This window comes from Amblyraja radiata, chromosome 26 (assembly GCF_010909765.2).
Source record: "Amblyraja radiata isolate CabotCenter1 chromosome 26, sAmbRad1.1.pri, whole genome shotgun sequence".
Lineage (NCBI taxonomy): Eukaryota > Metazoa > Chordata > Chondrichthyes > Rajiformes > Rajidae > Amblyraja > Amblyraja radiata.
Window position 1 is genome coordinate 6,128,273 of NC_045981.1, and position 22,784 is coordinate 6,151,056.

Consider the following 22,784-nt stretch of genomic DNA (forward strand, 5'->3'; position numbering starts at 1 on the left):
ATAAAATCAATTGTAATGGAAATAACACAAGAACCCTGTGATGGAAAATACTAGGAAACACTCAACATGTAAAGCAGCATCCACAGAAAGAAAAACAGATTTACTATTTCTTGTCCATCAAAGGGGAGGATTGGACCTGAAACATTAGCTCTATTTTTCTTTAGATTTCTTTATATTTACAAGTAGTGTTTGTTTGCCAGTATCGGCCTGGGTAAAACCTTTGGTCTATCTCTCTTGAAAACATCCAGTAAATTGGCCTCCACTGCCCTCTGTGGCAGAGAACTCCACAGATTCACATTTCCATTTTGCACTTTGCTGTCAATCCAATTTAGAGATAGAATTAGAGATAGAATTTAGTACCACACAACCAGGGTCGGTGGAATTTGGGTTATCAGCAGCGATACAATAATAAAGAACACACAACCACAATAAAAATGTAACATAAACATAGCATTCATCACTGTGGTGGAAGGCACAAAATTTGGCCAGTCCTCCTCCATTTCCCCCCCGTGGACAGGACCAGAGTCCAGAGTCAGTCCAGGATCGGCTCTTCCTCACCGGAGACCGCGGCTTTAAGTTGGTGTAGGCCGCAGGCCGGCGGTCGAGATTTAAAGTCTCTGCCGCAGCCAGAAGCACCGTAGACTGCAGGGCCGGCGGTCGAAGCTCCCCTCCAGGGGTGGTGGTAAGTCCATGCCGGGCCCGCGGTAGAAGTTGGCCGCGGGCCGGCAGTGATGGCTTCTTCTTCCCCACCCCGGGTCCCCCACGAGGGATCCCGGGCTGTAGACGCCGCACCAGCTGGAGCTGTGCAGACCGCGGCTTCAGGCTGCAACTTCAGGCTGCCGGCTGCCCCGGGCCAGCGAAACAGAGCGCTCCCCTCCAGCGAGCCCCAGCGAGGGCTCACCCGCTCCATGCCGAGAGTCCACGCTGCGCCCGCCGCTGAAGCCCCGAGCGCGTCTCCGTGGAAAGGCCGCGCCGATCCTTGTTGTTAGGCCACGGCGGAGGCGACCTGGAAAAAGTCGCCTCTCCATGGAGGAGGCGACCGAAGCGGTTTCCCCCTCACCCCCCCACACCACCCCCCACACAAAACACACAAAGGAACATTAAACACATACTTTAAAACATACTAAAAAATAAAAAAAAGTTGACAAAACTGACGCGTTGCTGACATGGCTGCTGCCAGAGCAGCGCCCCCTACAATAATGTTTGCCATCAATAGTTTTTGTTTTTCACAATGTTAACCACACAGACAAGTTTCACATAATATCTTCCTAACTTTTTGGGTTGACACTTTTGGTGTCAGATTGAGTTGCAATTATTTAGTCAACATCTTTGTCATTTTTAAGTCATCAGTACAACCACAGCATGAACTTCAGACAAAAAAAAAATACTAGAAATACTCAGATGTCAGGCAGTATCTGTGAATAGACAAATAGAATTAACATTGAGTTTTAACATTAAATGCTTCTTTCTGCTCAATGTATGCCTAACATGTTGAGTGTCTTCCTGCAGCTTTAATATTTTAATTTTGTTGTACCATCTTATCTGATTTCCAGTGCACCTGTACCTTGCCCATGAAACACATATGATCGTTCTGTGCTTTAGTATTCTATGATTTAAACATTTTTTTCTATTTAGTGGCTGACAAGACTGCTTACCTGATGGGTCTCAACTCTGCTGAGCTGCTGAAAGCTCTGTGTTATCCACGAGTAAAAGTTGGCAATGAATATGTGACAAAAGGCCAAACCGTACAGCAGGTATTTATTCACTCTAATTCTAAAGTGAGAATTCACCTGATTCTAAAGTGAGATTCTTTTGAAATGGTTAAGATTTAAATAAAACTGTTGACATGCATTCTCCATCTAACATATGTTTTACCTTAACAGGTGAACAATTCTGTTGGTGCCCTTGCAAAATCAGTCTATGAGAAAATGTTCTTGTGGATGGTGTTGCGTATCAATCAGCAACTGGATACAAAACAACCCAGGCAATATTTTATTGGTGTGCTGGATATCGCTGGCTTTGAAATTTTTAATGTAAGAGATAGAACAGTTATCAGAATATCTAACCTTCTATATCTATTTAACTGTTATCTTTTGTGAATTGGAGCTAAGACGTACATAATTTTAAGTTTACTGTAAAGCATCCACTTTGTTATATATAAAATACTTTTCATTATGAATTATTATATCTGCATTTATAATAACATCTTCTAACGTGAGCATGCTATACTGTAAATAGATTCTTGTGTCACCTGGATCATTTCAGTATCTCCACTAATGGTTAGCCTAGCTATTGGCGAATAAATGGTGCTAGCCAAGTTTAAGTGGCAACACCTTTGCTTCTGAAGAAGACGATTGTAGTATTAGTCCATGGAGTTGAGCAATAATGTAGTTTGACACTTGAGTGTAGAGCAATATCATTGGAGATGTTAAAATTCGATGGAATAATAAGTGCCAAATTGAATTGTTCATTCAAGTGGATGCAGTGGGACAGCCCCTTTATATGGGAAATTTCTACAATAGGAGTGCATTTAGAAAAAAAGGCAGGTCTTATCTGTAATATATAACAGGTGGTTGGAGATTGTATTTGGTTTTAAATAAATGTAGTTAACATAATAGTTATTCAATAAAAAATATGTTCCCTTCTATGTTCAGTTCAACAGCTTGGAGCAGTTATGTATCAACTTCACAAATGAGAAACTGCAGCAGTTCTTCAACCACCACATGTTTGTTCTGGAACAAGAGGAGTACAAGAAGGAAGGAATTGAATGGGAATTCATTGACTTTGGTATGGACTTGGCTGCTTGCATTGAACTCATTGAGAAGGTAAGAAAGTCAAAGTGTTTTGTACTTAAGATTTAATGCTAATAATTACACAATATGGCTCAGGTTTTTCTGGGAGGTCTGCGTGGAACTGCCAATATTTCGCAGCACAATCGCTGGTAATTTTAAGTTTGTTACAATCTCAGCAATCCGAAACTTACTGTCCCAACTCAGTCAGCCATTTCCACTGAACTTTGCCGACGCTCTATGACATCTACATTAGCACTTTCTCCCAGCACTGCCCATTATGGGCCTGTGCCATTTAGGCGATTTTTTGAGCGACTACAGGCGACTGCCACAAAAGTTTCAACATGGCGACAGTGGCGACAATTTTTGCTGTTGTATATTGTCGTATGCTAGCACAGCTTGTCGTTGTTGTAGGCTGTCGCCAGGTGTTGTAGGTGAATTCCATTAAAATTAGTCCCTGGCAGTCGCCTAAGTGGGACAGGTCCATTATTACTCGTGGTGAACTATATTTTCTATAGTTTATAAGGAACTACAACACAGAAACAGTACACCACATCCATTCTAGCCTTTTGCCCATCTACGTTAATTACATTTGCCTGCATTGGGACTGTATCCTTCTATGCCTTGCCTATTTAAGTGTGTCCAATGCCTCTACCACATTGTAAGTGTATCCGATTCCACCATCTCCTATGACAGAAGATTCTAGACACCTGAAAGATACATTTTATTCTGTGCTCTGTCCTGGGAAGAGGTTACCATGTAGACAGAGAAACCTATTCAAGAATGTGCTCAGAACTTCACTGAAGAATTGCAATGCTCCCAATTGACTCCAGGGAACTGTTGGCCCACAATGTCTCAAAGTGGAGATGGTGCATTTGGGATGATTGTGCACCATGTGGCCATGCACTGAGAGTGTACAGAACCCCTATGTGAGTGGTGGGTGGAGGGCACAATCTCACTCAGTAACCATCCACATATCCAGTCATCTACCTCCTGTCCCATTTGTGGTAGAGACAGTGTTTCCCACATTAGCCTCGTCAGCTATCTCAGAACTGCACATAACCAGAGTAGAAGCAAGTCATCCTCAATTCTGAATAAGGAGAAGAAGTGAGTGTAAGTTATTCAAAAAGTTATAATTTATGTTATTTTTGGTAACTCTTAATTATTTTTGTCCTTTGAAAACCTTGCATGTTTTCACATCAGGAAAAGGGACTTTTGTCCACTGCCAAAGGTTACTAAGGAGGTTGTCGGCAAGGCATGTACTGACTCACCCACCTCACTCCATTATGTTGGTCAAGGTCCTCCAGCTGTTTAGGTTCTGTTGCTTGATCCTGGGATCTCCTGGTTAATCTCGGCCAATCTTCTTAATATGGATGAGGTCAATTCCAGAAGAGCAAATATGGTTGAGCGTGCATAAAGTAATATCATCTGGGCCATCTTGCTTGTACCTGTCTCACATGTTTGTAGTTTAATAAATGTTTAATTCAATGCATATAATTTTCAATTAACAGCCCATGGGGATCTTTTCAATCCTGGAAGAGGAGTGTATGTTCCCCAAGGCCACAGACATTACTTTTAAGAATAAACTGTACGATCAGCATATTGGAAAGACAAGCAATTTCCAGAAACCCAAGCCTGGCAAAGGGAAGGCTGAAGCTCACTTTGCTTTGATTCATTATGCTGGCACAGTAGATTATAATGTTAATGGATGGTTGGAAAAGAACAAAGATCCACTCAATGAAACAGTTATTACACTGTATCAAAAGGCTGCACTGAAACTCTTGCAAACACTTTACAGTTCTCATACTAAAGAAGGTATGATCTGATTAGCTCACAACCACTTGATTAATTTGAAGAATTTCTTGACAAATTGTTATTATTGTCCATCATTTTTCAATTACATATTTTTGAAAATGCCCTTTGCAGCTGAAAATAGTGGCAAGAAAGTAGGGAAAAAGAAGGGTTCGTCTTTCCAAACTGTATCTGCACTTTTTAGGGTAAGTTTACTTACATATCAAGACTTTGTGTTATCATTATGGATAAAATAATACACAAATTAAAGGGTTTTTGCTATGTTAACCAAAGAAATGGAAATTAAAATTTACTCTAAGAAACATTTTGAACATTCCTCAGTTATGTATTATATACATTAATACAAATGAAACACAGATCAGAATAGATTCAGATTCAATCTTTATTGTCATTGTGCGGTGTACAGTACAGAGACAACAAAATGCAATTAGCATCTCCCCAGAAGAGCGAACATAGAATAATGAGCAATAAATATATATACGTATATACAGTAGTAGTAGTGCAATTTTTCTGGGGGAAGGTGTGTCCGAGGGGGGGGTGACTGGCAATCACCAAGGTGCAGAGTTAAGTAATGTAACAGCCGCAGGGAAGAAGCTGTTCCTGGACCTGCTGGTCTGGCAACCGAGAGACCTGTAGCGCCTCCCGGATGGGAGGAGGGTAAACAGACTGTGGCTGGGGTGAGAGCTGTCCTTGATGCTGCGTGCCCTCCGCAGACATCGCTTGCTTTGGACAGACTCAATGGAGGGGAGTGAGGAACCGGTGATGCGTTAGGCAGTTTTCACCACCCTCTGCAGTGCTTTCCGGTCAGAGACAGAGTAGTTGCCATACCATACTGTGATACAGTTGGTAAGGATGCTCTCGATGGGGCAGCGGTAGAAGTTCACCAGAATCTGAGGAGACAGATGGACCTTCTTTAGTCTTATGAATAGCCATTCATTTATAACAATACTACATAATACTGTATACAACTGTAAAAATGCTGGGAAAATATTGAAGTTATATTGTCATCTACAGGAAAATCTGAACAAGTTAATGACTAACCTAAGGTCCACTCACCCACATTTTGTGAGATGTTTAATTCCCAATGAGACAAAGACACCAGGTAACTGAAATTGACCATTTTAATAATACAAGAAAGCATGTCTCGTATTAAAACATGGCATTTCTCTTATAGAAACATTCAAAATAGGTGCAGGAGGAGGCCATTCGGCCCTTCGAGCCAGCACCATTATTCATCGTGATCATGGATGATCATGCACAGTAACCCGTGTCTGCCTTCTCCCCATACCCCTTGATTCCGCCAGCCCCAAGAGATCTATCTAACTCTCTTTTAAATTCATCCTGTGAATTGGCCTCTACTGCCTTCCGTGGCAGAGAATTCCACAAATTCACAGCTCTCTGGGTGAAATGTCTTTTCTCAATTTTAAATGGCCTCCCCTTTATTCTTAGACTGTAGACCCTGGTTCTGGACTTCCCCAACTTTGGGGACATTTTTCCTGCATCTAGCTTGTCCAGTCCTTTTATATGTTTTTAATATTATATTGCATAACTTTATATGTTTCTTTAAGATACCCTCTCATCCTCCTAAATTCCAGTGCATACAAGTCCAGTCTTTCCAATCTTTCCTCATATAACAGTCCTGCCATCCCAGGGATTAACCTCGTGAACCTACGCTGCACTCCCCCAATAGCAAGGATGTCCTTCCTCAAGTTAGGAGACCAAAACTGCACACAATGCTCCAGATGTGGTCTCTTTATCTTTCCAAAATCTTTTTTATGTACACTCATGAATATAAAATCAATTTAATTTTGTTAGGATAAATGTGTGGCTAAAATATGGAAAATCTAATAATCTTACAAATCTATTCTTCCAAATTTTTGCATATCTTAGGTGCCATGGATAATCGCCTAGTTATGCACCAACTTAGATGTAATGGGGTGCTGGAAGGAATTAGAATTTGCAGAAAAGGATTTCCAAGCAGAATTCTCTATGGTGACTTTAAGCAAAGGTGAGGATTTTTATTTAAATGAAATACAAAACTACAAAATATTGCAAATTTTGATTTAATAAAAACTATACAAAAGAAAAGTGGCTTAAAGTTTCTCTTTTTTTAAACATTCAAATACTAAATTGAACAGATATAGGATACTGAATGCAAGTGCAATTCCTGAAGGACAGTTCATTGACAGTAAGAAGGCATCAGAAAAACTCCTGAATTCCATCGATATTGATCGTACACAATATAAGTTTGGTCATACCAAGGTAAGATGATTTTTATAGTGACCTTCCCTCTAGGATAAAGTTGGACATGGGAAATGATGAAGGCCATTGTGCCAAAATACTTTTTGGTCACCCTATCTACCTGTTGCTCCACTTTCAAGGAACTATGTACCCTCTCCGAGATCCCTCTGCTGGACAACACTCGCCAGAGCCCTGCAATTCACCGTGAAAGTCCTGCCCTGGTCTGACTTCCTAAAATGCAACGTCAAGCATTTATCTGTATTAGAAGCTATCAACCATAACTCAGTCCACTTGCTCAACTGATTAAGATCCTGCAGTCATTTTTTATAACCGTTGTCGTTAACTACAATAGTGTCATCTGCAAACTTAATAATCATGCCTTGTCATAGAAATCTTTGGTGTAAACCACAAAGAGCAATGGACCCAGCATCAATTCCTGAGGCACACCACTAGTCATAGGCCTCCTGTCCAAAAAATAATGGCCTGTGACAACCCGACTCCACCCAAATCTGAATGTATTTGCAGCAAATACATGTGGCGCAAGCTGAAAGCAACTCACATAATCAGCTCTTGGCAAACTCAAGCTGTGTAGCCGGACTCTAATTTCAATCAAGGATTCGACACATCATGAGGATTCTGTCGGTCACCATGAAATGGAAATATAAATGGATCAGCCACAAATAAACCACGGTTACAAAAGTAGATCAGAGACTGGGTATCTTACAGGCACATGATTAGCTTCCTAATTCTCCAAAGACTTTCTAACACCTTTAAGGCATAGGTTCATAGTGTGGATGAATGCTCTTCACATACCAGAATGCAGCTCCAAACAACATCAATATTCTCTGCAATGACCCATACCTTCCTACTTTGTTGGCACAATATGTATCATTAACAGAATATACTTCAGTAACTCACTGAGGTTTTATTGTCAGCACCAACTCTTATCATGAGGAAGGATAAGGAGAGAAGATGTAACTCACACCAAGTCACACATTTTACTTATTTGGAAATATATTCCCATACATTCATCATTATCATCATGATGTCTGAATGCTAAAGCTCTTTATCTTCACCACACAGACTGCAAAGATATAGGGAAATGGTGAATCAGCACTTCTTAGTTAGAGATGAGCAATGTACTGGCCTGAAATTGACATCCATAAAGTGAATTTAAAAAATGAAGAAATATGTATTCCAGTTAACTTATAATGAGAAAAATGAGATCTGCTTACAACCTGAAGTTACTTCTTCCATAGAAAGACACTAAATGCTGGAGTAACTCAGCGGTTCAAACACCATCTCTGGAGAAAATGGATTGGTAACGTTTCGGGTCAGGACCCTTCCTCATTTTCTCCGGTGATGGTGCCTGGCCTGCTGAGTTACACCAGCATTTTCTGTCTATCTTTGGAATAAACCAGCATCTACAGCTTCTTGTTATTACCATGTAGGTATATTTCCATTACAGGTATTTTTCAAAGCTGGTCTTCTGGGTACTCTTGAAGAGATGAGAGATGAAAGATTGGCAATACTTGTAACCCGCATACAAGCCGTCAGCCGTGGAGTACTCATGAGGATTGAATTCAAGCGGATGATGGAGAGAAGGTAAAATGAATGTACATATGATGTGACGTTTTGTTTTAAGGAATGATAATTAAAGAAAGGTAAACCTTGCCATTGGTGGTGCAATTGAGATTGTATCTGTTTCTTCTAGGGAAGCGATATTTACCTTGCAATACAACATTCGAGCATTCATGAATGTCAAACACTGGCCATGGATGAAACTCTTCTTCAAAATCAAACCTCTTCTAAAGAGTGCGGAATCTGAAAAGGAAATGCAGAACATGAAAGAGGAATTTGAGAAAACTAAGGAGTTACTCGCCAAATCAGAAGCACGGAGGAAAGAACTGGAGGAAAAAATGGTATCTCTGGTACAGGAAAAGAATGACCTGGCTCTTCAAGTACAGGCGGTATGTTCTCCTGGATAAAATATCACATACATTTTTACATTCATCAACAATATATTTGATAAAATGATTGTCTAAATATAATATTTTAACAGTTCTTATATTTAATTTAATACGTGCCATTTATCATTGTAATTTTGTACTTACTGAGAAGAACAAATGTTTGCCTTGTTGTCACACAAATAAATCATCCTCTTTATTTTGCACACACCGATTGCCTTTGATAATAGTTTTGAATTTACTTTAGACTTTAGAGATACAGAATTGGAAACAGGCTCCAGCCCACCGAGTCCATGCCGAGACACTATCACTATGCTACAAATAAGGGACAATTTACAATTTTTACTGAAGCCAATTAGCCTACAAACCTGTATGTTTTTGGAGTGTAGGTGGAAACCAGACCCGGCCATGGGGAGAACGTACAAACGCTGTACAGATAGCACCTGTGGTCGGGATCGAACCCAGGTCTCTGGCAATGTAAGGCAGCAACTCTACCATTGCGCCACCGTGCTGCCCTTTGAAAATAAATTTCCACTTTTCACATCAGTCACTCATATTTAAACCTTTGGGAGATATTTCAAATTTCTGTCAAAACAAGAGAATTCTGTGCTGAGAAAAGATTATGCCAACCTTTCTCATAGAATTTAGAAATAAGGTAATTTCATTTTAGCTATCTCAACAGAATGGGTCTTAGAGCTCAGAAGACCAACTTAACATCACTGGCCTATAATAATAGAAGTTGGAAAATACATTAACTTATTGTCATAATTAAGTTTATTTGAAATGTTGTATTTGTTTAAGATCTTTAGCAACTCTGTTTTGACCTAGTATTTATACAGTACAATTACATTTACAGCTCATAGAGTTTCTTTATTGAATTGAATTGAATTGAATTGAATCCTTTATTTGTCATTCAGACCTTTCGGTCTGAACGAAATATTTCTGTTTGTGTTTAAAACATGGTAAATGTGTATATTTTGACTGCCAGGAAAGTGAAACTCTGGCTGATGCTGAAGAAAGGTGTGAGGGGCTGATTAAAAACAAAATTCAGCTGGAGGCGAAACTCAAAGAATCAAATGAAAGGCTGGAGGATGAAGAAGAAATGAATGCTGAGTTGACAGCTAAGAAAAGAAAACTGGAGGATGAGTGCTCAGAACTGAAGAAAGATATTGATGACTTGGAGCTCACCTTAGCCAAAGTTGAAAAGGAAAAACATGCCACTGAGAATAAGGTATAAAATACATCATATAAAAATTATTATTTGCAGGTGCCAGGAGTATGCCAATCATGCAATGGTTTTAGAACTGGATAATATTGACCTTTTACAGGGTGGTAAAAAGCATTATGGCAGATTTATTTTCCTCTTACATGATAAAATAGTTCACTTATATGGGCAATGCTACCGCAGCAGATGGAGATGTAATTGATATACACATTGGCAAAAACAGGTCAAGAACCTTACAGAGGAAATGGCAAGCCTTGATGAAAATATTGTTAAGTTAACAAAGGAAAAGAAAGCACTACAGGAGGCCCACCAACAGACACTTGATGATCTGCAAGCAGAGGAAGACAAAGTCAACACTTTGACCAAAGCTAAGTCAAAGTTGGAACAGCAAGTTGATGATGTAAGCGTCTTTTGCAACAAAATATCATTCTTTCATGTCCTTATTTCAGAGTTTTCTTTGACTATAAATTTGCTTTTAATCAGCTTGAAGGTTCCCTGGAGCAAGAAAAAAAACTACGGATGGATCTTGAAAGGTCCAAGCGAAAACTTGAAGGTGATCAGAAACTATCCCAAGAAACAATAATGGATTTAGAAAATGACAAGCAGCAAACTGAAGAGAAGCTGAAAAAGTGAGAATTGGTGCTATTGGTTTGAATTGTTACACCGTATTATTTTTTCTGAAGGCATTAATTTAATCTATTTGCACTGCAGGAAAGAGTTTGAAATTAGTCAACTTCTAAGCAAGCTTGAGGATGAGCAGGTTCTAAGCATTCAGCTTCAAAAGAAAATTAAAGAACTCCAGGCAAGTCCTAATATAAAAACATAGTTTATAGGATTTTGAGTAATTTTCACACTTCAAATTTGAGTAAATTTCACCCTACAGTTGGTAAATGTGTAAATTTGCATATTAGGCTCGTATTGAGGAGCTTGAGGAAGAAATTGAAGCTGAACGTGCCGCTCGCGCTAAGACTGAGAAACAGAGAGCCGATCTTTCTCGGGAACTTGAAGAGATCAGTGAGCGACTGGAAGAAGCTGGTGGGGCAACTTCAGCTCAGATTGAAATGAACAAGAAACGAGAGGCAGAATTTCAGAAAATGCGCCGTGACCTGGAAGAATCTACCCTCCAGCACGAAGCCACAGCTGCTGCTCTTCGCAAGAAGCAGGCTGACAGCGTTGCAGAACTTGGGGAACAAATCGATAACCTGCAGCGGGTGAAGCAGAAGCTTGAGAAGGAAAAGAGTGAACTGAAGATGGAAATTGATGACCTCGCCAGCAACATGGAATCTGTCTCGAAATCTAAGGTTAGTTTAAAAGTCCTTTATTGTTGGTCACATTAAGAAATAATGACGTTCCTTAATTTTATATATATACTAGAGTAAGTGGGACCCGTTGGGTCCCATGTTCACATGGGAGGGCTGGTCCCCAATGCAATATTCCACTTCTCCAATAATTCCAATATTGCTGTCCACTGGGGGTGGGGGGGCTCTCTGGAGTGCTAAACTGGGTTTTGTGGACCATTTCTAGAGGCCTAGTATGGAAATTGTGGGCCGAATGGGCTGGCAGCTCAGTCACTGAGCGTGGCAGCTCAGTCACTCAGGCCTGACATGTGTTCAGTGTTCAGTTTATTCACAGCTCAGACTGAGAGTCGTGATCTCTCCCATCCCCATCTTGCAGCGACTGTGGCATATCCACACTTCCAGATTTTATAGTTCCTCCTCCTCCCACTGGATGGGGCGTGGCCTTCATGGCGTGATTGACAGGAGAGAGAATCTCAACATTTTTTAAACATTAAAAAAGTCTTTTATTGTTCATCGATAGGAAAAATCCTCTGGCTCCGACAGCTGGAGGGGACTCTGAGTAAGATAGCCAAAAATCAGAACCATAAGTGGTAGCGATTTTTCTAAAATCAATATACAGCGCAAACAGGAAGTGGTCAAGATTTGACTTTAAATCACTTGCCTTTGCATTTTCAAAGCAAACCATACTTGCCTTTGCATTTTCAAAGCAACCCACACTTGCCTTGCATTTTCAAAGCAAACCACCTTTTACATTTTCAAAGCAAACCACCTTTTGCATTTTCAAAGCAAACCACTTGCATTTTCAAACCATACCACCATTTGCATTTTCAAACCATACCACCATTTGCATTTTCAAACCAAACCACCATTTGCATTTTCAAACCAAGCCACCTTCTGCATTTTCAAACCAAACCTTTTGCATTTTCAAACCAAACCTTTTGCATTTTCAAACTACATTTTCAAACCACATTAAGAGCACTGACAGGTCAGTAAAACCACTCACAGTTTAGTAGACATGTATTCAGTATTATTCACAGCTCACCAGTCCCTCCCCCCTCCCACCAGAAGGGGCGTGGCCTTCATGACGTGATTAACAGGAGAGAGAATCTCAACGCTTTTTAAACATTAATAAGTCTTTTATTTTTCATTGATGAGAAAAATCCTCTTTTCCTGCGCAGCGGAGGGGGACTCTGAGTAAGATGGCCAAAAATCACAACCGTAAGTGGGAGCGTTTTTTCTAAAATCAATATGCAGTGCAACAGGAAGTGGTCAAGATCAGAGTTTTAATTATATAGATATAGATATAGATATAGTATAGTATACATAGTATATATATAAAACCGTACCACTATTATTTCCTTCAAGGCAAATTTTGAAAAGCTGTGTCGAGCCCTAGAGGACCAACTTAGTGAAACTAAAGCAAAGAATGATGAGAATGGACGGTTAATTAATGATTTATCATCCCAGAAAGCACGACTGCAGACTGAAAATGGTAGGACCTGGAAAGAATTCTAACAACATTTGATCTCACCACATATTTCTACATTGAACTTGGCATTAACTCCAGGTGCATTTATTTCCAGGTGAATATGCACGACAAATGGAAGAGAGAGAGTCCCTGGTTTCTCAAATGACAAGGGGAAAGCAAGCATTCACTCAGCACAATGAAGAGCTAAAGAGACAATTGGAAGAAGAACTTAAGGTAATTCTTCTGGCAATTTGGCTCTTACGCTCAGGAGCTGAAATGAGAAACAGTTTGACAAGGTATCAAGTGCATCTTTTAAGTTTTGCATATGCTAGTGGCATGCTAGTGCCATCAGCTGATTAATAACATCTTGATTAAATGTAAATTCTAACATTTACATTGTCTAACTTACTCTTTGCATTAATGCTTATAATATATTACACTGAATATAATGCAGTAAATTGATGCATGGCAGGCTATTCCACACGATGTAATGGCTCTTGAATGCTTGATATCTATGTTATTGGAAATAAAATAACATTTTAATATTATCAATTGACCTTTTACCATATCTGTTACTTACGTAAAGGCTAAGAATGCCCTGGCCCATGCACTTCAGTCATCGCGCCATGACTGTGACCTGCTCCGTGAACAATATGAAGAGGAGATGGAGGCAAAGGCTGAGCTCCAGCGTGGAATGTCCAAGGCCAACAGTGAAGTGGCTCAGTGGAGAACAAAATATGAAACTGATGCAATCCAGCGCACAGAGGAACTGGAAGAGGCCAAGTGCGTTTTAATGACCACATTCTCTGCTGTTTGTTTTACAACTTAAAAACTCAGAAATTAGTGATTTAGCCAAATGGGCGATTTGGTCTTTGCCAATGTTTATATATCCTGCATTAGATCCATATTACCTTAAAGTATCTAATCCTATCAACATATCTATTAGCTTCTGCCTCATGTATTTATCATATTTCCCATAAACATATCTATTCAATATGCTGCAACTATTCCTCGTTATCCATCTTCTAAACTTTTTCTGACTAAAAAATTGGAATTTCCACTTTGATTGATGATTAAGACTAATAAAGATGTTATAGCGAGGCATGAGGAACAAACTGAGGCTCTGACAGCTGGAGGGGACGCCGGAATACTGAATAAAATACAAAGTGCTGGCGTAACTCAGCAGGTCAGCCGGTATCTCTGGAAGGAATGAAGAGGCAACATTTCATGTCGGGACCTGCCTTCAAAGTCTGAAGAAGGATCCCGACCTAGTGCTGTGATTCCCTCCAGACCTAATGCCTGACCCGCTGAGTTACTCCAGTGTTTTCTTTTGCTTTGACATTCACCATAAGTGATTTTTTTTCAATGTTGAGTTGTCAAAACTCTTCACCAGGTAACAAACTTATGAACATAAACATTCAGAGCAGAAGCCCTTCAGTCTTGTTCTGCCATTCACTGAGTACATTTAATGTGACGGTATCATAATTCCATATTCCTACCTCCTCTGATAACCTTTCGGCCCTTGCTTGCATTAAATCTATCTACCTTTACTTTAACATATTTAAATTTCACTGTCCCCTGAGAAAAAAAAAAGAAAATTTAGTGATCCCTTTGAAGGAAAAACATTCACATCATTACAGTCTCAAATGGACAATTCCTTACATTTCATCAATGACTTCTAGTTCTTGAAGATCTCACAAGAGAAGTCATGCACTGCTCATCATCCACAGTACATTTATTATTTCAATTATACAATCTTCTGTTTTTGAGAAAAGACTTACAGCACATTAAACAATTCATGATAGTTACTGTACATCTCAATGCTACAATCCTTCTTGTATATCTTGTTACACTTTCTCTATGCCCCATTTTATGGTAATAAGGAAAATTGATTTTTTTGCATCACTCTAAGCAAGAATAGTCAGGATTAATTCCATTTGAATGAAAGTGCTTTATCCTTTCATTGTTTAAGTACAATTTTCTGCACAATCACGCTGTATTGCAACTTTGCACATTGATCTTTTCCAGGAAAAAACTTGCCCAGCGACTCCAGGAGGCAGAGGATCACATTGAGGCAGTGAACTCAAAATGTGCTTCATTAGAAAAGACTAAACAGAGGCTTCACAATGAAGTTGAAGATCTAATGATCGATGTGGAGCGAGCTAATGCTGCTGCAGCTGCTCTTGATAAAAAGCAGAGGAATTTTGACAAGGTATAAATCAGATCTTTGAATTGAATAGGTAAGATTTTAAATAAGAGTCAATTTCATCCATAATAAATTGAAAACTGTTTATTCTTGTGTGCTGTCAGATACTGGCGGACTGGAAGCAAAAATATGAGGAATGTCAGTCTGAATTAGAGGCATCCCAGAAGGAATCTCGTTCTTTGAGTACTGAACTCTTCAAAATGAAGAATGCTTATGAGGAATCATTGGACCATCTTGAAACATTGAAAAGGGAGAACAAGAATCTTCAACGTATGTTATTTTGCAACCATCCTTTAGTTTTGTCTGTTATGGTCTCTTTTTCAATGGTGATTTTATTTTGTTAAAACATCTACAGTCATGCACCCAGTGAGGCCCTATGACCTGCAATTCATTTGTTATGAATTACAGGGCATTTGAGTTTAGTTTATTATCACATGTACTGAGGTACAGTGAAAAGGCATATGGTCTCACTGAAGACATAGTTGTTGGTGAGGTTGCCTGCTATAGGAAAAGTGGCATTAAAATACAAAAAATAGTTCAGAAAAATACAATTTGAGGATATTGCTAGGACTTGATGGCCAGTTATTGGTAGAGATTGGGGTTAGGACTAGGAGATGGAGAGGTGATCTTATGGAGGTGAATAAAATCACGAGTAGCATAGATACGATGAATACATAGTCTTTTTCCCAGGGTCGGGTATATCAAGAACCAGATGGCATGAGTTTAAGTTGAGAAGGGAAAGATTTATTAGCAACCTGAGGGGCAACCTTCTTGCACAGAGGCTAGTATATATATGGAATGAGACAGTGAAAGTGGTTGAGAAAGGTACAATAACAATGTTTAAAAGACAACTGGATGGGCACATGGATAGTCTGAAGAAGGGTTTTGGCCTGAAACGTTGCCTATTTCCTTCGCTCCATAGATGCTGCTGCACCCGCTGAGTTTCTCCAGCTTTTTTTTTGTGTACCTGGGCACATGGATAGGACAGTTTTAGAGGAATATATGGGTCAAATGTGTGCAAAGGGGCCTAGCTTAGATGGGCTTCATAGTTAGCATTGATGAGGTAGGCAGAATGGCCTGTTTCTGCACTGTATAGCCCAATGACGCAAGGGCTCTAAACATTCTGCCTCGAGGCTCCGTCAATACGATTTGATTTAAAACATAACTTTTTGAACCATCTTCTGTTGCTTGGTATCAAATTTTATTTCACTGTGTTAACGCACTTTATAAGAATTGTTGATAAGGAGGAAGTAACTTCACTGAAAATATTATTTTCTTCAGAGGAGATCTCTGATTTGACTGAACAACTTGGAGAAAGTGGCAAAGCCTTGCATGAGATAGAAAAGGCTAAGAAATTGGCAGAGACAGAAAAGGCTGAAATCCAGAGTGCCTTGGAAGAAGCAGAGGTATGTTAGTGATGGTCAATATTATCATTGACAGGATTCCATCATTTCCAACAATTTTGAATGTGAGTAAAACATGCAGATACTCATGTGAACATTTTCTTTCTGTACAGGCAACTCTTGAACATGAAGAAAGCAAGTTCCTTCGTATACAACTTGAATTAAATCAAATAAAATCTGAAATTGATCGAAAGATTGCAGAGAAAGATGAGGAAATTGATCAAATTAAGAGGAACAGTCAGAGAGTTGTGGAAGCACTGCAGGCATCACTGGAGGCAGAAGTCAGAAGCAGAAATGATGCTCTGAGAATCAAAAAGAAAATGGAGGGTGATATGAATGAAATGGAGATTCAGTTGAGTCATGCAAACCGCCAGGCTACAGAAGCCACGAAGCATCTCAGGAATATACAGGCTCAATTTAAGGTATGGGTAATTTAATGTACAGTTCTGCTTTGTCATATCACTTCATATCCCTGAAATGAATATTGAAATTAAATTAGCAACCCCCAGGTGAAAAATGGTCATCTAGAATTTACTGAAAAATTGCATACAATTCTACGCCCGACTACAAGAGGTTACCTCTCCTTCCATGAGAAGCACCAGGTTTGAGATTTGCATATGAACATAGAAATCTTGAACTTGCTGGCTGAGCTGATCAGACGATTTCTCAGCTTCATTCTGCTGTTAGACTCCTCCCAGAATCCAGCAATGCAATGCAGACTTGCTGAATCCCCACTAGTTATGATGACTCCACCTGCTAAAGCGAGCTAAAATTGGCACAAAAACACTGAGCCCATTCATTTGAATGAATTAAGATCTTACGGCCTAGGGTAATATATATGCCATTTGAAATAGTTTTAATTGTTCACAATTTTTAATTGTTTAAAAGTGTTTTAAGTGACTTGTAGAAGTTAAATTATATTTATTTGATAATTATTGCATTATTAATTACTAATGTCAAGGGCATTCAGAAGCATTCACAGTACTTTACACATTTGACAGCCATAAAAGCTTTGCCATTTGTCAAAGATTAGTTAAGCAGAATCATGGGTTTGGATTATTGTCACATATCTACATGATAGCACAAGGCCTTGTCCTGCACAGGGCTTCGGTAGTTTGGATTATATATTTACTTACCAGTAAGTTGACAGAAAGGCCGAGGCAAAAATAAGGTTATTCTTTTTCTGAATGCCGTGGCAAATATTGCCCACTCACCCGAACAGCAAAGTCTGCCCCTTCAGTTTTCAGAATAAATGCTCTTACAAAGTGTACTTATAGTAATTGCAACAATTTATTTCCTTTTATTTATATCTTTATTAAGGAGGCACAGATACATATAGATGATGCTTTAAGAAGCAATGAAGACCTTAAGGAGCAGTTGAGTTTGGCCGAACGCAGAAACAATCTTCAGCTAGCTGAAATAGAGGAATTGAGAGGAGCTCTGGAACAAACAGAAAGAGCTCGCAAGCTGGCTGAACAAGAGCTGACTGATGCCAATGAACGTGTGCAACTTCTTCATTCTCAGGTACTTTGATGGCGGACAGATTATGAGCATCATTGTTTAAAAATGCTATTTCCTGTGAACAATTGATTCTGCTCCAATGTCATCGAGGACTTCTGTTTCATTTTTAATAGAATACCAATCTTATCCACACCAGAAAGAAGCTTGAAACAGACATATCCCAGCTTCAGTCTGAAGTTGAAGATGCCATTCAGGAGGCTAGAAATGCTGATGAGAAGGCCAAAAAAGCAATTACTGATGTAAGTTTTATATTCACAGTTGCTCTCTGATAATTTAGGCTGATTATATGACTGAATATATCATATGTAATTACCATAAGGCTGCAATGATGGCAGAGGAGTTAAAGAAGGAGCAGGATACAAGTGCCCATCTTGAGAGAATGAAGAAGAACCTTGATCAAACAGTGAAGGACCTGCAGCATCGCCTGGATGAAGCAGAACAGCTGGCCTTGAAAGGAGGAAAGAAACAGATCCAGAAACTGGAGGCCAGGGTATGTAAGAATACTCAAGCATGAATTACTCGATTGAATGAAAAAAGATAAATCAGCAACAATTGTTTTGCTTGTTATTAATGTGAATGCTCTCCTGCCTTAGGTGCGTGAATTGGAGGGTGAATTTGAAGCAGAGCAGAAGCACAGTGCTGATGCTATCAAAGGTGCTCGTAAATATGAGAGACGGATCAAGGAGCTTACCTATCAGGTGGGGAATTCAACTTTATATTTGAAATACAAACATTGCAAATGAATGACATTGACGTCCTGCCATTCAATATATTTTGCGATCAACAAAGATCTATGTCCTTTACACTCCTTTTAGTCTGAAGAGGATAGAAAAAATCTCTTGAGGCTGCAGGATCTGGTCGACAAATTACAACTGAAGGTTAAAGCCTACAAGAGGCAAACAGAGGAAACTGTAAGTATCATTGGATAATTATAATTGGATAATTAGCTAATAAATGTGTAATATCCAAAGAAAGAAAATGTGCAATACTACCACTCAAAAAATGAACATGTGAATAATACCCCTTACTGTAACCCTTTTTGACATGATTCTAGGAGGAACAGGCTAATGTTCACTTGTCCAAGTTTAGAAAAATACAGCATGAACTTGAGGAGGCTGAAGAGCGTGTGGATATTGCAGAATCCCAGGTTAACAAACTCAGGGCTAAAAGTCGTGACATCAAGGTAAAATCTTTGGTTTAAATATGTTTAATAATATGAGTGCATATTGTAATCTTACATCCATTAGTATATATGACATCGATCAATAGATAGATCCTAACCAGAACTGCAACCTGAACCCAGCTAGACAGCTGCGGGTTATCTGACTGCCAGTAGTGATCATGTTCAGGAAGAAATTTGTTGGGATGCCCGAAGAAAAGGCAAATTAGCTGATTCTTTCCTAAAAGCTAAAATATCTATAAAGTTGGAATAATAGCAGTTATTAACTGGAACTGTAAGGATTTCCAAACCAGATTTGATCAAGCAAGTAGTGTGACTTCAGGCATAACGAATGAGAGCTGTAGACTCTCATACTAGTATTGGTTTATTACTCTGGGGGTATAGTGGCACTTTTGCGTGACTGCACAGCAAATAATTATTTTGTATTGTGGTTATCGAGAAATGGCAGTAAGGGGTTGTACATAGATGCAAATACTTCCCTAAAATATGGTTAATTTATTGGATCTTTGGTTGGTAAATGAAATATTTTGCTTTACAGATGGTAGTCCAGTCTGAAGAGTAATTACAAGCTTGAAGAGTTCACTGAAGAAATTCACAGAATGTGCATTTCTTTGTAACTTATTTTTGTATAGTAAGTTGGCTTTGTTGGTAATGCATTATTAATAAAGATAGTTTCAACCTGCTGAAATTTGTCATGTCTTTCCTTTTGACAGCAGTGCTGAACCATTTGGGAGAAAAAAAGATAAATCTGCTATTGGATATCAAAATGATATGTAAACCAATTATATTTCTCATTTGTATTGCCAATGATACTTATCCAGTGGCCAAAATAAATGGCAAGGAGATTTCAAATTAAATGAATTAATTTCCATGCCATTGGAAAGCTGTTAAAATTGTTGGAATGTTGGAGAGAGCAGCAGCAGTGCGATACTCCTTGTGCAGTGTAGTTATTGTGGACAACATTATACTCATTGTGCTAAAACTGTAATTTGCTCTGCCATTTTTAGTTAGAACAAGTCCTTTAAATGCTTAAATGTTCTCACTGCTCGTGTTCCACATACTTGCGCAAATGATATGTGGGCATGAAAATGAGTGTAAGCATAATATTTATAAAGGTTGTCTTGATTTAAAACAGTATAAGAAGAATTATGGAACAAGTTGTTTTTAAACAGGTTATCTCCACATCATTCCTGTATCACTTCTGTGAAAGCGTTATTAAATTGGTCTTGTTTACTTGTTCTTGCCCTATAGCCATACAGATTTAATCTATAAATATTTATCCAACTTTCCTTTGAAAATTATATGTGATTTGGGTTTCATTTGCTTTTCTGATTGTGTACAATAGAACATGCAGGCCTAGACTTTGCAGTTAGAGGAAGTAACAGGGGAGGTGACCATAGATCAGAGCTTGTTTAAGAAGGAACAGCAGATGCTTGAAAATCGAAGGTAGACAAAAATGCTGGAGAATCTCAGAGTGTGAGGCAGCATCTATGGAGCGAAGGAAATAGGCAACGTTTCGGGTCGAGACCCTTCATCAGACTGATGTGAGGGTGGGGGGAGGGGCGGGAAGATGAAAGGAAGAGGCGAAGACAGTGGGCTGAGGGAGAGCTGTTAGGGTTTCAGCAGAGTGGAGATAGATAAGCTGGAGTAACTCAGTGGGACAGGCAGCATCTCTGGGGAGAAGGAATGGGTGACGTTTCGGATCAAGACCGTTCTTTAGCAGAGTGGGATGTAGAATGCGACGGGTTATGAGTCAAAAAAGTGGATTTTGTAAGAAAAGAATCAATGATGTATGATCAATTGTACATGCCCTAAACTTAAAAATTAGTTAAGAAGAGGTCATAGGAATAGAATTGGGCTAAAGAAAAATCAGTTTTCCCCACGAAGTGTTTGAGGATATTTTTATCCAATCCAGGCATGTCACTTTCCCCAATGTCAGGATATCCAAGATCACTTTACATTTCATGAAGTCTGGGTTAAACTTTCATCAGCGTTGTAATGCAGATAGGTAATATGAATACAGCAAAATTCCAAAAAGCAAAGATGCCCCTGAATCAAACTGCGAAAAAAAACAACATTGAATCAGGAGGATACATATGAATAACAACATTCACTTTTCACTGTTCAGCAATATGAGCAGAAGCATTTAATGATTGGCAATGCATTCAGAAAGTATTCAGACCCCTTCACTTTTTCCACATTTTGTTATGTTACAGCCTTATGCTAAAATGGATTAAATTCTTTTTTTTTAATCATCAATCTACACACAATACCCCACAATAAAAAAGCAAAAACAGGTGTTCAGAACTTTTTGCAAAGTAATGAAAAAGAAATAACTGAAATATCACATTTACGCAAGTATTCAGATCCTTTACTCAGTAAATTGGAGAGGCACCTTTGGCAACGATTAGCCTCAACTCTTCTTGGGGATGATGCTGCAAGCTTGACACACCTGTATTTGGGTCATTTATCCCATTCTTCTCTGCAGATCCTCTCAAGCTCTGTCAGATTGGATGGGGAGCGTCGATGCTCAGCTATTTTCTGGTCCCTCCAGAGATGTTCGATTGGGTTCAAGTCCGGGCTCTGGCTGGGCCACTCAAGGACATTCACAGACTTGTCACAAAGCCACTCATGCTGTGTTTAGGCTGTGTGCTTAGGGTTGTTGTCCCGTTGGAAGGTGAAAACTCCGCCCCAGTCTGAGGTCCTGAACGCTCTGGAGCAGGTTTTCATCAAGAATCTCTCTATACTTTGCTCCGTTCATCTTTCCCTCGATCCTGACTAGTCTACCAATTCCTGCCGCTAAAAACCATCCCCACATTATGATGCTGCCACCGCCATGCACCAGGTATGGTATTGGCCAGGCGATGAGCTGTGCCTGGTTTCCTCCAGATGTGACGCTTGGCATTCAGGCCAAAGTGTTCAATCTTGATTTCAACAGACCAGAGAATCTTGTTTCTTATGCCTTTTGGCAAACTCCAAGCGGGCTGTCATGTGCCTTTTACTGAGGAGTGACTTCCGTCTGGCCAATCTACCATGAAGGGCTGATTGGTGGGGTGCTGCAGATATAGTTGTCCTTCTGGCAGGTTCTCCCATCTCCACAGAGGAATTCTGTCAGAGTGGCCATCGGGTTCTTGGTCACCTCCCTGACCAAGGCCCTTCTCCCCCGATTGCTCAGCTTGACCAGGCTGCCAGCTCGAATGACGGAGACCACTGTGCTCTTCGGGACCTGCAATGCTGCAGAAATTGTTTTATACCCTTCCCCAGATTTGTGTCTTGACACAATCCTGTCTCGGATGTCTACGGACAATTTCTTTGTTTCATGGCTTGGGTTTTGCTCTGACATGCACTGTCAACTGTGGGACCTTATATAGACAGGTCTGTGCCTTTCCAAATCATGTCCAATCAATTTAATTTACCACTGATGGACTCCAATCAAGTTGTAGTAACATCTCAAAAATAATCAATGGAAACAGGATGAACCTAAGCTCATTTTGAGTGTCATAGCAAAGGGTCTGAATATTTATGTAAATGTGATAATTCAGTTATTTCTTTTAAATTACTTTGCAAAAAATTCTAAACACCTGTTTTCGCTTCTTCATTCTGGGGTATTGTGTGTAGATTGATGATAAAAACATTTTTTTAATCAATTTTAAAATAAGGCTGTAACGTAACAA

General features: G+C 39.4%; 1 protein-coding gene across 1 annotated transcript in view; it reads left to right on the plus strand.

Annotated features, from left to right (window-relative positions):
* Positions 1-19,793, plus strand: part of LOC116987832 (myosin-1B) — a 28,023-nt gene extending 8,230 nt beyond the window's left edge. The window contains exons 13-41 of the mRNA XM_033044089.1: positions 1,636-1,754; positions 1,884-2,033; positions 2,655-2,825; positions 4,301-4,604; positions 4,716-4,786; positions 5,616-5,703; positions 6,492-6,609; positions 6,740-6,863; positions 8,311-8,447; positions 8,557-8,812; positions 9,798-10,040; positions 10,258-10,434; positions 10,518-10,663; positions 10,746-10,836; positions 10,946-11,335; positions 12,698-12,824; positions 12,916-13,034; positions 13,387-13,583; positions 14,829-15,012; positions 15,111-15,276; positions 16,288-16,412; positions 16,523-16,831; positions 17,730-17,933; positions 18,044-18,169; positions 18,250-18,420; positions 18,524-18,628; positions 18,746-18,841; positions 18,985-19,113; positions 19,649-19,793. Of these exons, the coding sequence (XP_032899980.1) occupies positions 1,636-1,754; positions 1,884-2,033; positions 2,655-2,825; positions 4,301-4,604; positions 4,716-4,786; positions 5,616-5,703; positions 6,492-6,609; positions 6,740-6,863; positions 8,311-8,447; positions 8,557-8,812; positions 9,798-10,040; positions 10,258-10,434; positions 10,518-10,663; positions 10,746-10,836; positions 10,946-11,335; positions 12,698-12,824; positions 12,916-13,034; positions 13,387-13,583; positions 14,829-15,012; positions 15,111-15,276; positions 16,288-16,412; positions 16,523-16,831; positions 17,730-17,933; positions 18,044-18,169; positions 18,250-18,420; positions 18,524-18,628; positions 18,746-18,841; positions 18,985-19,113; positions 19,649-19,672 (4,667 nt within the window). The 3' untranslated portion in view covers positions 19,673-19,793. The remainder of the gene's footprint in view (positions 1-1,635; positions 1,755-1,883; positions 2,034-2,654; positions 2,826-4,300; positions 4,605-4,715; positions 4,787-5,615; positions 5,704-6,491; positions 6,610-6,739; positions 6,864-8,310; positions 8,448-8,556; positions 8,813-9,797; positions 10,041-10,257; positions 10,435-10,517; positions 10,664-10,745; positions 10,837-10,945; positions 11,336-12,697; positions 12,825-12,915; positions 13,035-13,386; positions 13,584-14,828; positions 15,013-15,110; positions 15,277-16,287; positions 16,413-16,522; positions 16,832-17,729; positions 17,934-18,043; positions 18,170-18,249; positions 18,421-18,523; positions 18,629-18,745; positions 18,842-18,984; positions 19,114-19,648) is intronic.
* The last annotated feature ends 2,991 nt before the right edge of the window (positions 19,794-22,784 follow it).